Genomic DNA, 18,185 nt, shown 5'->3' on the forward strand with positions numbered 1-18,185 from the left:
ATATAATAAGCAGAAATGGACAATTCTGTCAAGTAAATTTGCTTTCACAGACAGAGGATGGTCAACACCAATATTAAGGGTTGACTAGTTAATGTTAATGCTCCAATTTTAGTGTGAAAGATAAACTGATTGACAGTTTGTTATAGATAATGAAATTGTATATAACTGAAGTTAACCTTAAACAAACAAACAAACAAAAAGGACAGCAGGCTGGGAAGACGACTCAGTACCTAAGAGTACTCTGTGTCCACTGATTCCACAGAACCTTTGTAAAAGGCTTGGGCATGCATGCCTATGCATGCCTGTATCCCCACCACTGAGGGGGTTGGGGCAGGGCCAGAAGGATGTGGGACCCCCTGGTCAGTCTAATGGAAAAATGGGGAGATCCAGGGTAAGAGACTGTCTCAAGGAAATAAGGTAGAAGAGCATCAGTGAAGGGGCATGATGTTTTTCCTTTGGCCACTATGTGTGCTCATATATCACCTGCACACCAAAGAGAAAAAAAAAATACTCGTTAAAAATATGTTTCTGGCCAGGCATGGTGGCACATGCCTTTAATCTCAGCACACGGGAGGCAGAGATAGGAGAATCGCTAAGAGTTCAAGGCCACCCTGAGACTACATAGTGAAATCCATGTATGTATGTATGTATGTATGTATGTTACGTTACTGCTTCTTAACATATTAGGACATGACATTCTTAAACTGTTAATTCATTAATGAATAATGAATCGGGGAAATAAGCCTCTCACCTTTTTAAAGACAGTCTGAGATGAACTTGATTTCCTGATCCTCCTGCCTCTTTCTAAATGCTGGAATTACAGGACTGCATCACCACTCCTGCAAGTAATGGCTTTTAAATAATCAGTGACTCTTGAAATTGACTACCTTGCCACTCTCCTGAATTTGAAGAGTTACTTTACAGCTAACTTGTCTCTACTAATCAAAATTATCTTGTGGGGCACTTGTAGAGATGGCTCAGCAGTTAAGGCACTTACATGCAAAGCCCAAGGACCACAGCTCCATACTGCAGTTCCCATGTAATGCCAGATGCACATGGTGGTGCATGTGCCAGCCCATTCTTTCTCTCTAATAAATAAAATATTTAATAAAATAGTCTTCAAAACCACTCCTCCCACAACATTCCACAACTGAACTAGAATGTCAAAGACTGAAATCAATTATTGGAAAGCGATTTCTCTGCAAGATTCCAGACACATTTTTTGAAAGCCATCCTCTGGAGATACAAATAAGGGTATAAAATACGTTTATATGCGGGACAAAATTTTAAAATAATCAATGGATCACGTACATAACAATATGGATCTTTTTTAAAGGTATTAAGTGGGAATGGAGTAAAGAGTTTAAGTCTAGAAACAAGCTTGAGAAAGAAGGAAAAATCTTAAGTACCTCCAGGGAATGAAAAAAAAGTACATTGCTAATCACAGTGGGCAATGTAAAACTTTCTCATTTTTTGCATGCCTCAAATCCCACCGACGTCCACTAACCAAAACACCGCTAGCCAGTAGAAGCGCAGAAAATTTTCGCTTGACCCCGGAAACATTTAATTTTTCGTAGGCACCAGGAGAACTTTCTCCTGTGATTCGCTCCTTGTTCCGGAAGAAGACCTCGCAAGCCTCACTGGAGATTGGATCGCTTCACAAAGGCGGGGCCAGAGCGAGCCAGTCACCTTGGCAACCGGACGTGAAACGCCGGAAGCCACCGGGCTGAGTTCGGTCTAGGCGCTCGCGGGCCGTGGCTAGCGGCTTTGCGGCGGCGGGCGGGTCCGCAGCGGCGGCGTGGGCGACGCGGCGGTGCTGGGGGGCGGGGCCTCGGACGCCCCGCCCCGCGGCCGCTCTGGCCGGCTCCGGAGCGGGCACGTAGCTCGTGAGGGGAGGGGCCATCCCGATTCTCCCCGAGCCTGAGGCCGGCAGGGTGCGGTCGCCGCTCGCGTTCTTCCGGCTCTTCCGGTTTCGGTGCGGCTCAGCCACACTTCCCTCTGACGGCTAGAGCGCCGGCCCTGGGGAGCGCCTCCCGTCAGCCCCTGCACGTCCAGTCAGCACCCCAGCCCCGAGGGCCGCGGCGGCCCCGGCCCCGTCCTCGCGCCCCAACACTGCCCCCTTGCTTCCCCGGATGAGCGCTGCCTCCCCCGCCCTGGCCCCTAAAATGTCCCATAGTCTGCGGAAGGTCTTCCCGACAGCCGCGGAGGAAAACCCGGGCAGCAGCTCGCGCTGGTAAGTACCCATGCCCGTCCTCCGCGCCCCGTCTCTTAGCAGGATGGCGGGCGGGCGGGCGGACTGATGGACAGACAGAGAGGTCCGTCGTCCAGGCAGGCCGCCCGCCGAGGGAGCGCGCCGCCACCCGCCGCGCTGGCGCGTCACCATGGCACCGCGGCCCTCGCAGCGCCGTCTTGTGGGAACGTGAATCCGCCTGGAACGTGACGCACGCGCCGCTCCGCGCAGCACGCCAGCGGCTCAAGTCTCATAGGCGGACCCAGTAGAAACCCACGGCTGAGGAGAACAAATATGGCCGGCGCTCTTAGCGATCCAAATATTCTGGAAGATTCTCACGCACGGCCTTCAGCCTGGACTAGCCTAGTGCGTTCTAGTGCACATAGGCACTTTTTTTCTTCTAATACTAATTAGAAACTATCATAAAACTCAACGCGTTCTAGACTGTGGCAAAGATTTTAAAATTTCAACCCATAGCATTATGTGAAGAGAGAGAAATAAAGATAGAAAAGTGTCAAGATAGAAAAGTGTCATGTCAAATCAGCCGGTTCAGGCAGCCGTGGGTTCGAAAAGGTGTGATGAGAGTTCCATCTTTGGATAGCTCCGCCGAGGAACCGATTCGAGATTGCTGTTTGTTTATCTGCTATTGTGGCTCTGTCTGGGCAGGGTACCTGCTATGTAGTCTAGGCTGACCTCGAAAGGAATCCTCTCACCTCTGCCTCCTGGTGCTCGGATCACCTGCTCCCGTTTACCAGCACACCTGACTCCAGGATTTTTTTTTTAAAGTACATTCTTCCTCACTTGGAAAATAGATGAGCAATTTTTTTTTTCAGCTTGTGTTAATCAAAAGGAAACAAAACAGAAACAAAATGTTGATTTAGGAGAATGTGTTAACTTGTATTTATTGTATATGGTGAGAAAAATGTCACAGGTCTGCAGAAGAAAATGGCATATGGAAACTAAAATGTAAATCTCAAAAGGATATTTGCGTTTGAAGAAAATCGGGCTACTTGTTAATCGCAGCTTTGTTGTTTAGTATGTATGAGACCAACACTTCAGTTTTCAGTCTGTAAATAATAGCATCTAGAGATGTCTTGTTAATTATAGAACATCTGAGGGGCTGGAGAGGTGGCTCAGTGGTAAAAGCACTTGTAAATCCTGACCCCCCCCCCCCACCCACCAGTTTGCATTCCTCTGTACCCACCTAAAGCCACAGGCACGAAATGAAACGTGTGTGGAGTTTGATTGCAGCAGTAAGAGGCTCTGAAATGGCCATTCTCTCTATCTGCTTATATATGCCTCTTTTTGTCTGTCTCCTCCTCTCAAGTATTTTGTTTACCAAAAAAAAAAAGTACATGGGAAAAATAAATGTTATAAATGCTTGCTACTATTATAAGAGTATAAGTTTAATCGTGTACCTGGTTTTAGTCCAAGACGTAGGTTTATTACAAGTAGATGCAAAACTTTATTGTAATGAAAATAGTAATGCTGAGGGTTTTTTTTTTTTAATGGATTCTCCTTTTAATGTCCAAGCTTGCCTTGAACTTATGGGCTTAAGTCAAGGAATCCTGCCTCAGCTTCCCAGTACTTGGGCATTCAGGTGCTTAACACCATGCAGGTGTAATGGTGATTGTTTGAATACAGGCACAATACTACAAAATGAAATGGACACTTAGCTACTGTTAGTGAACTAAGACAGTATTGGAGAACAGCCCGAAATTAAGTATTGTGTTGCAAATCGTAACAGAAATTGCTTAATATTTTTTTTTATTTTATGGATGCTTGGAGAAGGAAACAGATGGTATACCCTATACATAAATACTTGGAAAAGTATAATTCCTTTATAATGATTAATTTTGCCTTAATTTTTTCAATTTCTGGGTATTTGATAACATTTGACTTACATATAATGTCTGGCAATTGAATATTTTTTTTCAACACCAGAGATAAGTTATTTAAAAGGATTTTTATTGTGACATAAACTTTTGAAACCAGTCTAGATTATTTTGGCTAATTTTGGACTTAAAAATACAAATTGAATTATATTTTGGGTATATTCATAAATCATTTTCAAAGTCATTAGATCATTGGTTTATGTGTTGGTGTTTTTGTTATACTTACTTTTTTCTTTACATTCCTGAGATTTTTCATTACATATTTGGGACATTTGGCAGGTGTTTTTCTGAAGTTGTTTAAAACCTTAATTGCGTATTTGATTCTACTTTATTTTAATAATATGTATGATTTTGAAATGTAAATATGTTGATGATAGTACTAATATTACATCTTTAGTGTATTGGAAGTCTAGTTTTCTGATATTTTGATGGTACTGTCATTTGTTGCATGATTTTACTTCTTGTTGTTTGAACTTTTCTTTAGTTACTGTTCCTTTAAAAAAAGGATTTCAGTAATCTGCATAGAATATTTATTGTTTAATGTGTCTGGCTATTTCAGACATCAAACCAAATTCAATCTTATAAATGCAAAGGAAATATTTGGGTGAAATTCTGTGATAGTACCCATTTAATTTACTCGATTTTGCATTGCATACCTATTATGTAATTGATAGACTGTGGTAAATGTCAAGATTTGAGAGTAAGATATTGGCATTTTCATGTAAACCTTTATAATCTGACACTTGAGTAGAAGGGAAGCTGATGTCATGAATTTCATGATAGCTTTGTGCAGGAGGTGTTATGAAGGCATAGAGGAGGAGATTTAAAAGTTATGTGTCAGTGGCATTTGTCTACTTAAAAGATGAATGCAGGATGTGTCCCTTGAGGGAATTAGTATTGAGTGTACCATTGTGGCTTATTCCTGACAGCTGGAATTTATTTGGTTGTATACTGCAAGTAGGATAAGCAAAAAGGTTGATTTGTCCTGCTAAAGATTTCATCTGTTGTACATTGATTGTTCAGAAGATTTTAAGAGAAGGATTGACATGGTTGGGTGTGTTATTTTGGGTAACTTATAGCAGCTTTGAGCTGGGGTGAGATGTACACATGAGATTTCAATTTCTGATGTCTTTTCTGAGATTGCAAAGGCCTGAAATAAGTGACCTAGCATAGGGATTGGGTTCAAAGAAATGGCTTGGAAAATAGAGATAGTTCACAAATTACCAATTCCTTGGATGCTCAGTAATGCCAGTTTTATTGGGGTGGGAGCTATTGGTGAGTTATAATAGGTAAATAATAGACGAGGAAAGAAATCAAAAATATTTCTATCTGAAACTCAGAGTCAGAGCTGAAAATACTTACATATCATTAACTTAGAGGAATTATAACAAAATCCAGTGGTAATGCATTCTACAATAGTAGGAATAATTAGGATGTTATGTGATTTAGTTGGGTTTTATCTTCTCTTACCCATTTGTTTTCAAATGTCCAGGTACAATTAGTCTCTTTGGCAGATTGCTTGGTTTGCTAGTATTTTTTTAAATGTTTAAAAAGATGATTAGATCAAGAAAAGGAAGTAAAGAAAGCGTCTGCCATGAGGGAGGTAAAAGGGAGTAAATCCCTTGTTTCTTAGTTCTTTTTTTTACCCCCCAGTACTGGGAATTGAGCCCAAGACTTTGTGCATGCTAGGCTAGCTCTCTATCACTGTGCTACATTCCTAGCCCAGATTTGGTTGAAACAAAATGTTTCATTGTCAATGCAGGTACAATTAGTTGTACAAATTTTACCTTGTGTGTGCACGTGCACACGTGCAAAAGAGATAGATAGATAGATAGATTGATTGATTGATTGATTTGTATAAAAGTTGGGGAGGAAAGAGGGGGGTGAAGCTCAGATAGACATTATGTAAGCTAACAACTCCTGTCATTAATTTGTCAGTTTATATTTTTGAATTTTTGGTGAATTATACTCAGATACAAAAAAAAAAAAATAGGATTGCCTCAGAAAAGAATGCATTCTGCATAAATTACCCAATGTTTTAATACTTCCCTCCATTTGTCAGCTGTAAGATGTTAATGGAAGTACATGTCCATTTTGCTGAGCTGTTAGAATTAGGGTAAATGACAATTGATTTTTGTGTGTGTGTTCACTGTGTCATAGTAAGATAAAAATAATCTCATAACAACTGAAAAGTTATGTTTTTGAAAACTATAAAATGCTCATTAGCCTCCAGAGTTTTATTATTCATTTTCTAATATGTGAATGCTGTGTATCAATATTAGAGTAGTAAAGAGAAGTTTAAAACTCTACCTTGCAATTTAATTTTAGAATTTATTCTTTTTATTGCCAGGAAATCATGATTTTGTTTAATAAATTGTTGGACTCAGTCCAGCTAGCAGCATTATATATTCATTTGATCTTTTAGGTGGAGAGGAATCTCTGCAAATACATAGAAGAAGCTGTCCGTTTTCACTTTTTTAAGTGGAAAGGACAGAGGAGATTAGAATTTAAATATGTGTATAATAGTCACAATTTTTGATAAAAGAAATATGTAGAAACCATTAAATGTAACATGAGAGGCATGGGTTCTGTTCTAATTGTTAGGTCAATTTTACTATGAATGAAACAAACTAAAGGCGATTAAACAATAGAAAAATTGAAATAGCTTATTTGAAACAAAATTGTAAAGAATGCCATCATTTATAACATATTTTTGAGAACCTACTATGCTTGCTATTTGGAAAAAAAGCTACAGAATCATTGATACATACTTATCCTCATAAGAAGTTTCAGTTTTATTAGAGAAACAGCATTTAATACCTTTTTCAAAAATATAGTTAATAGGTAATAATAAAAACATCATTGTATTACTTCCAGTATTAGTGGCACCAATGCAAATGTTATAGGGATTCTAAAATTTAGTAAAATTGAGTTGATGTAACTGAGGAATTATTTTATGGAAAAGATGGACTTTGAACTTTATATATATTTAAGAGTAAAAGAATACTTAGAATAAGTAATGTAAATAGCCTAAAGTAGCTTCTCTGATGAGTAGAAATTTCAAGTAGTGAGGTAGGTGGTAATGTTAATGCTTAGTTGATTATACCTGCGTAACAGGCAACAATATGGAAATAGTATTAATTTGCTAGAGATAATTACTAGTCAGTGGTTAAAAAAACAAAAACAAGCATTAGAGCAAAATATAGGGATGAGCTGAGTGCTAGATACAAGGTGACCAATGGGTAATCTAAGTGATGAGTGGCAAAGTAGTAAAGAAAAAAATGTGTAAGATCAGTATAAAAGAAGAAAACTAGTCTTCAGGATAAATTTGTTGGCTGCTAGCCATTTGGGAGCATGTATATAAAGTGAATTAAAAATGAATAAGAAAGGGCTGGGGAGAGGGTGTAGTAATTAAGGTGCTTGCTTGTGAAGCCTATGGACCCATGTTTGACTCTCCAGATCCCACATAAACCAGACACACAGTGATGCAAGTGTGCAAGGTCACACATATACATAAGATGGCACACACATCTGGAGTTCGATTGCAGTGGCTGGAGGCCCTGCCTGCCCCTCCCGTGTGTGTGTGTGTGTGTGTGTGTGTGTGTGTGTGTGTGTGTACGCATACACACAAAGATGCTAAGCCAAAGTAACTAGGTGATTTAAAGCCTATGTGACTGGGAAAATAATGCTGGTACATGGTTGGGTGGTAGAAAAATATACTATTTCTTTTTAAGAGAGATTAATTTTAACTTAAATTTAAAGGGGTGATATTTGAATAAAAATGGTAAGACATAATTATGGAGCTGAAATCACTGTCAGCAATAGGAATAAAGGGATATAATCATAGAGGTCATTATTTGTGGTGGTTTGAATCAGGTGTCCCCCATAAACAGATGTTCTGAATGCTTGCTCCCCAGCTGGTGGCAGTTTGGGAGGTGGAACCTTGCTTGAGAAGTTGTGTTGCTGGGGATGGATCTTGAGGTGTATTAGCCCCTAGCTTGCCAGTGTTAGCTCACTCTACTGCTTTTCTTCCACCTGATTTTAGCATGGTGATGCCCAGTTTCTGCTTTAGCATCTGTCCCCTGCCATTATGGAGCTTCCCCTTGATACTGTAAACCCAAAATAAACCATTTCCTCCCATGAATACTTTTGTTGGGTGCTTTATTAAGCAATGAGAAGGTTACTGCAACAGAAAATTGGTACCAGTAGAGTGGGGTCATTGCTGCTAGAAACCTGAATGTGTAGTTTTGGACCTTTTGGAACTGATTTATGGCAGGAATGTGGAAGGATGATTTTAAAGCTTTGTCTAAGAGATGCCTTTTGGTGCTGAAGGCAGTTTGATGGACCATTCTGGTCAGGGTTGAAAGAAGTAACTGCATTAAGAACTCTGGACTGGCCAGGCATGGTGGTGCACGCCTTTAATTCCAGCACTCGGGAGGCACAGGTAGGAGGATTGCCGTGAGTTCAAGGCCACCCTGAGACTACATGGTAAATTCCAGGTCAGCCTGGGCTAGAGTGAGACCCTACCTCAAAAAACAAACTAACAAACAAACAACAAAAAAAAAACGTGGACTGTAAGATTTGGCTTAGGAGGGGAAGAAAACTTTGGACTGGACTAGAGGCAGTTCTTGTGAAATGCTTCATTTTCCTATATTCCTGAGAACCTATGCAGTGATACATTGAGTAGAAATGGCCTGATGTGAGCAAATGAATCTGGCTGGAGATAGAGCCCATTCACATGCAGTTATTTGATAGAATCCAACTATTGAGTTTAGGCCAGCTGTTTTGCATTGGGACAGCAGAAAGAATGCTGATTCTTAAAAGTAGGGGTCTGAATGCTGAAGAAGTGCTCTGCTCTTCTAAGTTGGCTTTATTACTCCTGTACTAACAAATTTAGTAACCCACCTGATACTATGTGAGGGTGACAAATGTAGGAAAGAAAGGGTCATTGGATTTGCAATGCAGTTTTTTTTTTGGAGATGGCTACTGAGACAGGGATGTTGAGGCAGGCTTCTTGGAATCCCTACATAGAGGACCCATGGAGCCATGGCATGGATGAACAGTGAGTTGTAGAGAGACACCACCGCCCAAGGACTTTTAGATATATAGGGCTATGGGATAGCTGCCAAGGAGAGCTACTGGCTTGGGTTGGAGTTTTCCCAGGCTATGAGCAGCCTAACTGGAACATTGCAATTTGAATGCCAGAGATATGGCAACTGGTTACATATGTCAGACTCAGCTACAACTTGGAGTTGAATTTGATGTTTGCTCTATTTGTTTTAGATCATGCATTGGTTCAGTCTTTCTTTGCTTTGCCCAGTGCCATCTTTTGCAGTGTGAATGTCTACTGTCTGTCATTATGTATTTTGGTTTTATAGCTCATGGTTAAGGGGTCTTTGGCTATAGGGATGTTTGAACAATATGGGTATTGAGATGACTATGGGACTTTTAAGGTTGGAATGAATACATTACATTTTGCATAGTGGATGGTCATCAATATGGATGCATGGGGCAGAATGTGATGGTTTGAATCAGGTGTCCCCTATAAACTTAAAGTATTCTGAATGCTTGCTTCCTAGCTAGTGGAGCCTTGTTACTGTGGGTGAATCTTGAGGCTTATTAGCCTTCTATTCCCTCATTTCTTTCTTTCTTACCCAGTTTAGATTCTTTTTTGAAATATCTATATATTGAGAGAGAGAGAGAGAGAGAGAGAGAGAACGAACTAGAATGAGAACGGACATGGTGCCAGGGCCTCCCACCACTGCAAACAAACTCCAGGCATATGGGCCACTTTGTGCATCTGGCTTACATGGGGAATCAAACCTGGGTTCTTAGGTTTTGCAGGCAAAGTCTTAACTGCTAAGCCATCTCTCCAGCCCACCAGTTTAGATTCTTTTTTTTATCATCTCAGTAACTCTTATCAGTTTTAAATGTTTTTCTTCTGAAGTCACCTAGTCATTTGTTTATACTTAATAAAAGAAGAAAAATCTCATAAGAGAACAGATTAGTACCAATACAAATTTACAATTTTGATCAGAGTCCCTATGCACCTCATACTGTCCTTGAACTAGGGATCCTGTGTCCCAGCCTCTTTAACTGCTGTGATTAATGGCATATGCCACAATACCCAGCTCACACTTAATACATACTCATTTATTGAATTAATGCTGAATAAGTTCTTAGCCAGTTAAAATGTGCTTTAAGGGAAGAGGACAGGAAGGTAGTAAAGATGGGTTTTCAAACCTGAAAGCAAGAACTGAGACATTTCCTTTGGGGTTTACACTTCTTTTTAGATGTTAACTTTTTGTTTTTTGTTGGTTTTGAGGTAGCATCTCACTCTAGCCCAGGCTAACCTGGAAACTCATGGCGATTCTCCTGCCTCTGCCTCCCAAGTGCTGGGATTAAAGGCATGCCCCGCCATGCCTGGCTAGAGGCTAACTTTTTTTTTTTTTTTTATTTTTATTTATTTATTTGAGAACGAGAGATACAGAAATAGGCAGGGGAGAGAGAGAGAGAGAGAGAGAGAGAGAGAGAGAGAGAGAGAGAGGGAGGGAGGGAGGGAGGGAGGGAGGGAGGGAGGGAGGGAGGGGGAGAGAATGAGTGCACCAGGGCCACCAGCCACTGCAAATGAACTCCAGATGTGTGTACCCCTTGTGCATCACGCTTAGATGGGTCCTTTGGCTTTGCAGGCATGTACCTTAACTGCTAAGCCATCTCTCCAACCCCAGAGGTTACTTTACTAAAAGCAGTATGCCATTTTGATGTCCAGAAGACAACTTTTCTAAGGATATAATTATGTTGTGTTACACTAGGGTAAAAGTGAATTCCAGCACTCCTTGGATACTTAATTCTTTTGGCATTGACTTTTATTCATACTTGAAAGTATTTAAAACACGCCTATAGGTAATAATGTATACCTTTACACTTTTGAGGATTTGTATTATCAGTTCTTACTTTTTTTCTCCTTTTGTTCTTAGTCATCTAAGACCATACCGAGTCTTTGCAACAAGGACTCCATAGTTGTTAGAATTTATCATGAGAGAGAAAGTAGAGTGTGATGAGAAGCTGAGGCATGTGTAATGAAGGTATTAACTGGTATAATATTACTGATTCATTATGAAGGAATGACAAGGATATGTGATTTGGCTAGAGAATGTATCTCTTGGGAAGTATTATTGATGCTATGGGAGAGAAGTACCTAGGTAAAATGATGTCATGTTTGATAACTCTGAGTTCATGAGAGCTACACATTTTCCAGAAACTAAAATGTGGTTTTAGGTATAAATAACTTGATATGTCTATTCCAAGTGGTTTCTACATATTAAGATTATATGGAGATTTACATATGTTAGCTTTTTGTAAAATCTGATCATTTGTATTTAAAAATAGCTCATAAGAATGGGGATCAAAATTGGCTGGGATAATGGCCAGAAGATGTTAATAGCTCAGTGTTAGAGACCCTAAGTTTCATCCCCAGTACTGCAATAGGTAAATAACAAATAAACAACCAAAATTGGCTAGGTTAAAGAATTTATTGATTTCCAGTCTGTTCAAACTTCATTGTAAACTGATCAGCTAAAATTTATGTGATGGCATTTATATAGATTGATGTGTAATTAATAGCAAACTAATTGCTATACCAAAGACCATTTAGCACCAAAATCTCTAATCTACTAAAATGATGAAGAAGAAAATGGTTGCTACATGAGTAATTCCGTTAAGTCTACAAAGTGTGGCAAAGTGAGATATCACCATATGAAATACCTGAAACAGAAGAAAGTTGGTGATAACATTTGAGAACCACTGTTAGTAAGAAGAAGATAGAAGTAATTTGTGAAGAAAGTAGAATTAGTAGAGTTGGAATGAAAGTCCTGGTCAGTAAGAGGGAATAAAGAAGACAGAGGAAAGAATTCATGGAAAAGGAGATAGGAAAATGCTAAGAATTTACAAGCAGTCTGTTTAGTATAATGATTTATACAGAGTAAACCTCAGAAACCCTGACTTTTCATTTTAGAAGATTTGGATTTTGAAATTTCTTTGCCTAATTGTAAGATTTGAATCAAAGCTGACTATACCTCTGATTAGCTCTACAAAATCTGTTTCAAAATATATTGATACCTCAAAATAGCAAATTATATATGTTAGTAAGTTTAAATATTTTAAAATAATATTTACAAATGTTTGTTTTTAAATAAAATGTATATACCATGTAGTATGTTGTATTTATTTACTCAAAATGTTCTTTTAAGTGTTTCAGGCTGCATGTACCAAGTAGTTCAGACGATTGGCTCGGATGGAAAAAATCTTCTGCAATTACTTCCAATTTCTAATTCTTCTGGAAGTCTTATTCCAATAGTTCAATCTCCAGTCATGTCTGATGCTTTAAAAGGGAATACAGGAAAACCAGTTCAAGTTACTTTTCAAACTCAGATTTCCAGCTCTTCCACAAGTGCATCAGTTCAATTGCCCATTTTTCAGCCAGCCAGTTCTTCAAACTATTTTCTTACAAGGACAGTAGACACAACAGAAAAAGGTAGAATGGCATCTGTGGGAACTGAAAATTTTACATCATCAGTTTCTAAAGTTAAGAGTCATGGTGTGAAAATTGATGGACTCACCATGCAAACATTTGCTGTTCCTCCCTCAACAAAACATGACTCATCTTACGTTGTAGTCAATACCCCAAATCTTCCAATGACTCTGAAGTCTCCAATTTTGCCATCTAGGCATCATTTACAGATTCCAGCCAATGCTGAAGTGAAATCTATACCTGCATCATCCTTGCCTCCTTCAGTTCAGCAAAAGATACTGGCAACTACAACCACAAGTACTTCAGCAACAGTTGAGGCCTCCCAAATACCAAGAGTTATTTATGTATCTCCTGTAAAAACAGTGAAAAATGTAATTACCAAGAACTTTCAAAATATTTACCCAAAACCTGTTAAAGACATAGCAAAACCAGTGATATTAAATACCACACAAATTCCAACGAATGTTGCTGCAGAGACACAATTAAAAAGTGGTCAGCATTCTCAAGGTGCTCCAGTGAAATGGATTTTTCAAGAAAATCTACAGCCTTGTATTCCATCTCTTGTTCCTGTTAAATCTTCAAATAATGTGGCTTCAAAGATTTTAAAAAATTTTGTAGATAGGAAAAATTTGGGAGCTAATAATGTAAATACTGCACTGTTGAATACCATCACTTCTGGTGGGACACAGTCTATAAGTATGCCTATTAAAGATAATGCCTTGGTAATGTTTAATGGGAAAGTCTATCTGTTGGCTAAAAAGGGGACAGATGTTCTGCCATCACAAGTTGACCAACAGAATTCTTTTTCTTCTGATATTCCACTAAGAAAAGATACTTCACAGGTAGTGAGTACAACTCCAGTAACAGAAATATCCAGAGAGGTTGTAAATATTGTTTTGGCTAAAAGTAAGTCTTTTCAGATGGAGACAAATTCCCAGCTTGATTCCATGGCTAATCTAAGTACAGAGACAAATAAGAAAGAGGAGAAATCATCTCTTTTTACCACAAACCCTCATACTATGAACCAATCCACTAACTACTTTAAACAGAGTAAGACTTTATTTACAAAGCCAGTTTTTCCAGATGGACTTAGTACAGGACAAAATGCCCCCAGACAAGGAAATATCATCCAGAGCATAGAGAAAATATGTTCCTCTGTTGACGCAACAGCTGTTACTTCACAACAGTGTGTTTTCAGAGACCAAGAATTAAAGGTAATTTTATCATGTCAGGGTGTTTTTATTTATCTGTGTGAAAAAGTATTTAATTCTTAAAGTTGTCTGTGATTCCTCTTCCTCCTCTCCTTCACTTTATCACATGCATACCTAATTAAGTGAAAGCTTTTATCATAAATATTTGAGCAAGTGTGATTGAGAGAATATAAGCTGTATCTTTCTCTTGAACCATTTGGCTTGACAAAACTTTAAAACAATCAGTCACAGCAGTAAAGTTTAGAAGAGTTGGAAAGGATGATGTTACTTCAAAGATTAGTAAAATTCTGTGTATTTATACTATGTATGTATATGTACACACATATATATGTTTAGCATATGAAGATAGGAATATTATATATATGGAAGAGCTGGGGCCTAAGTAGTGGGACTATTTTTTAGCTTTTGGTGTGTTAGCTTTTGATGATGATGGAAACAAATGAATTTTTTTTTTAAGCTACATGAAAAGGTAGGCAGGGGCTTATGTACCTTTCAGTGAAATAGGTTTCATCCACATCTTTAATGGTGGGGCATTTTTAGGGGGAGGGGGTTGTTTGGTTGGTTTTAGGTAATTTTTTTCCCATTGTTAGTCCTTTTTGACTGCCATCTAATCATCAACATACCTACAAGCTACTCTTAAAAATGTATATGTGGCTATAAGATATCTGTATCTATTTTTTCCTTGCTTATTTAAATGTCTGATTAAGAATGCCAGTATTAGCTGGGCATGGTGGTGCACGCCTTTAATCCCAGCACTCAGGAGGCAGAGGTAGAAGGATTGCTGAGAGTTCGAGGCCACTCTGAGACAACATAGTGAATTCTAGGTCAGCCTGACTAGCATGAGATCCTACCTCGGAAAACCAAAAAAAAAAAAAAAGAATGCCAGTATTTGTCCTGTGCATAAAGATATGATTAAACTCCAAAAATACAAGGAAGTAAACCAGATAGTTTAAGATGACTAAAGACATTAGACTTTCCAGAAGACTATGACTTTTAAGGATTATTTCTTGGTTTGTTTTGTCTTGCTGTGTAGCCTTGAATTCGTCATTCTCCTGCATCAACCTGACTACACCACATCCAGCCTAGATTATTCTAAAGTTGCCATTCTCTATTCTCATCTCAGGTGTTTGAGAATGTACTAATTCTTTTCTGGTACAGTAAATAAATTGTAGGGATATTTTCAGCTTGTAAATTCAGTTGTTGTTTTTTTTTTTAATGTGTGTGGTAAGAGAAAGGTAATACAAACCCTTAAAGCATGAGGTGCTTATTTGTGAAAGATTACTACTCAGTGGCTAGTCTGATATAACTTGAGTAACTCATTAGCAGTATTGTTTGTTTTCTCAATTCCAGATCCAGAATGAAATGGCAGCAACATTAAAAAAAGGTACTCAAGAAAGAAATGACAAGAAATATTCTCAAGGAAGCAGTAATAAGGCATCATATCTGAAGAGTGATGCTGAATTTAAAAAGATATTTGATGTCACGAAAGAATTGAGAGTGTGCCTTACTCGAATTCCTGACCATTTGGGCTCTGGAAAAGGGTTTGATTCCTTTAGCAGTTCATTGAAGAGTAGTACTTACAAAGAGGCAGAATTTGTAGTAAAGGAAGAACAAGAAAAACAGGTAATAGATTTTGAAGTATCCTTTGTAGGAATGACTCATGGGTTTTATTTTTTATTTGGGTTTCAGCCTTGTGAATTGGAGTAAATGTTGATTGTTACCAAATTATCTACAGATAATTTGTATCCCCTATTACTTTAAGATGTTCCAAGTATTTTTGGTTATCTATTTTAAGAAAATATTCATAAGCATTTCAAGTATATATCCTACTTTAAAGACTTATCTAAAGGAAATGATCTAAGTATAGTGAAAAAAATAAGCATGTATTATTGCCATATTAACTCAATACATTTTCAGTAACATATATAGTCAATAGTAATGAAAAGAAATTTCATTATGATCACCTCCTAACATTCTGCTTATGAATTTATTGTTATTGCATATTGTGAACTTCAACCATTTTAGTCAGCCTTTCTTAATGAAAAGCTTCTACATATTGCCTATTGTACAAGTAAAAAAATATATTTTTCAGGCACTTTGTAGGTACTGTTTTAGTTTGATTAGCCAGTATGATTTCTAATATGTGACTTAAACAGGAAAGATTGACTAAAGCAGCTTATTTTTTCAGGGACTAAGACTATACTGTTAATTTTGGTACCACATAGTGGGATCCATTTCTTTCTTACTATAGCTGTCTCTAGTACATTTTATTGAATGCAATTGCTAAATATTTGTATCTCCAGCTTTGTTTGAGAGCACATGATACACCAATAATATTCTTTTTTTCTCGATTTTTACTCAACATTGCAACAGAGTTTTGTTAAGAAAAGAAAAGCAAAAACCATTAAGAAGATGGAATACACAAAGAGGAGAAAAACCAAGAGTGCTGTTAACACAGTCATAAATGGGGCAACTAATGTCATCAGTTCCCAACACCTTAGTAATACTTTACCATCTTCAGATACATCACAACATAACCTAAGCCACAGCAAAATCAGGGAAGAAAGGAGAACTGAGTTAGAACACTGTTCTCATGAGAAGCAGGAGAAAGGCACATTGAGTTCACTTGCAGCTTCTGAACACAGTAATTCCTTTAATAAAAACTATACTGAAGATATTTTCCCAGCGACACCACCAGAATTAGAAGAAACCATCCGAGATGAAAAAATAAGAAGACTTAAGCAGGTACTAAGAGAGAAAGAAGCAGCGCTTGAAGAAATGCGTAAGAAGATGCACCAAAAACAATAAAATGTATTTAAAATTTCAATGAAATAACACTGTTTCATAAATAGACTGTTGTATTTATATGGAAGTTCTCCCTTTATCTGTCTGGAACATATTCAAGAACACTGGATGCCTGAACCCAAAGAGAATACCAAATCCTGTATACAGAGCTGGAGAGATTGCTTAGTGGTCAAAGATGCTTACTTGCAAAGCCTGATGCCTGTGGTTCAATTCCCCAATATCCATATAATGCTCGATGCACAAAGTTGCACATACATCTACAGTTGGTTTGAAGTGGCAAGAGGTCCTGGTGTTCCCATTCTCTCTCTCTCCTCAAAAAATAAAAATAAAAAAAAATCCTGTATACAACCTTTGTAATACCGTGGCAGCCATTCTGATAACTCTGGTATATAGTTAGATTTGTAACAGGCTGGAGTGTCTGCAGTGTTGATATGCTAGATGAAGCAGTGATTCGTTTCCTGAGAAAGACAGAATTCTCCTATTGGGGTATTTCTCAATAATTTTGGATAGGAGTTGACAATGGGTAACTGAAGACACTGCAAATCTACAGATTGCAGGAGACTACTGTAAATTAATTCTGGACGCATTCTGAAAATAGATTTGGGAAAGAAAACTTTTCATTCATTGATTATATAAAGTTTTATTTAAGGAATTCAGAAAGGTTGACAAATGACTTTTGAGTAATCTACATGGTTTTTGGAAACATACTGTTTTTGGAAGAAAAATTTGTATTTTTCTATGAACTGAAATCCCCAGGTTTGAATATGTTTAATGAGTTTTTGTTACTGTATCTTTAAATTACTGAGATCTATTCTAATAATAATTAATTATTATGTGCTGTTGAAATTCTACAATGCAAAATGAGATGTCACCCGTAAGCTTAACTTTACCATTGAGTTTGTATGTATGCTTTCATGGTCACTTTACCCATAAAAATAATACCTTCTACTCACTATTGTTGACTTCTTTATTTCATGAAAGAAAATGTATCATAAACTTACTTAAATATATGAACATTCCTCAGGAATGAAGGACATTGCTGGTTTGGTGACTCACTCTTGTTACCCTAGCACTCAGGACACTGAGGTTGTAGGATTGCCTGGGCTATACATACAGCCTGAGCTATAGTGAGACCCTTCCTCAAAAAGAAAAAGAAACAGGAAAAATAGCAAAAAGATAATGGATAGTTGTTGCCAACTCTATTTTATATAATTTGAAATGTAATTTAGGCTATTTCATGGTATATTATTGGCTTAAAAATAATGTGTTACTTTGTAGCAGCTTTTTTGATACATATGCACATTATATAGAGTATATGAAAGGTTGATCTGAACACTGGTACCTTGTAAAACATGTCAAACAATAGTTTTTTTCTTAATAAAAGCATATGTTCTGTTCTTCTCTGGTTAATCTTTTTTGTTTGTTTTTGTTTTTCGAGGTAGGTTCTCACTCTAGCCCCGGCTGAGCTGGAATTCACTATGTAGTGTCAGGGTGGCCTCGAACTCAGCAATCCT

The 18,185-nt window shown here is 37.9% G+C and overlaps 1 protein-coding gene across 2 annotated transcripts; it reads left to right on the top strand.

The window, feature by feature from the left end:
* The first annotated feature begins 1,878 nt into the window (after nucleotides 1-1,878).
* On the top strand, nucleotides 1,879-17,621 carry Lrif1 (ligand dependent nuclear receptor interacting factor 1). 2 transcript variants are annotated; one of them, XM_004659001.3, is made up of 4 exons: nucleotides 1,879-2,233; nucleotides 12,375-13,869; nucleotides 15,217-15,489; nucleotides 16,240-17,621. In XM_004659001.3, exons 1-4 carry the CDS (start codon nucleotides 2,133-2,135, stop codon nucleotides 16,672-16,674), a joined length of 2,304 nt encoding a protein of 767 aa, XP_004659058.2. In that variant the 5' UTR covers nucleotides 1,879-2,132; the 3' UTR covers nucleotides 16,675-17,621. The 2 variants fall into 2 exon arrangements, with proteins under 2 accessions (XP_004659058.2, XP_044994362.1); XM_045138427.1 differs by lacking the exon at nucleotides 12,375-13,869 and having other exon boundaries at nucleotides 1,881-2,233.
* Nucleotides 17,622-18,185: the final 564 nt, after the last annotated feature.

The sequence above is a fragment of the Jaculus jaculus genome, chromosome 19 (genome assembly GCF_020740685.1).
Source record: "Jaculus jaculus isolate mJacJac1 chromosome 19, mJacJac1.mat.Y.cur, whole genome shotgun sequence".
NCBI lineage: Eukaryota > Metazoa > Chordata > Mammalia > Rodentia > Dipodidae > Jaculus > Jaculus jaculus.

What these genes read in the sequence shown, in the direction of transcription:
- Lrif1 (XM_004659001.3), top strand. Translation starts at nt 2,133, where the DNA reads ATGAGCGCTGCCTCCCCCGCCCTGGCCCCTAAAATGTCCCATAGTCTG. An exon ending in CCGGGCAGCAGCTCGCGCTG is followed by an intron (nt 2,234 to 12,374) that starts GTAAGTACCCAT and finishes TGTTCTTTTAAG; the next exon opens with TGTTTCAGGCTGCATGTACC. An exon ending in TCAGAGACCAAGAATTAAAG is followed by an intron (nt 13,870 to 15,216) that starts GTAATTTTATCA and finishes TCTCAATTCCAG; the next exon opens with ATCCAGAATGAAATGGCAGC.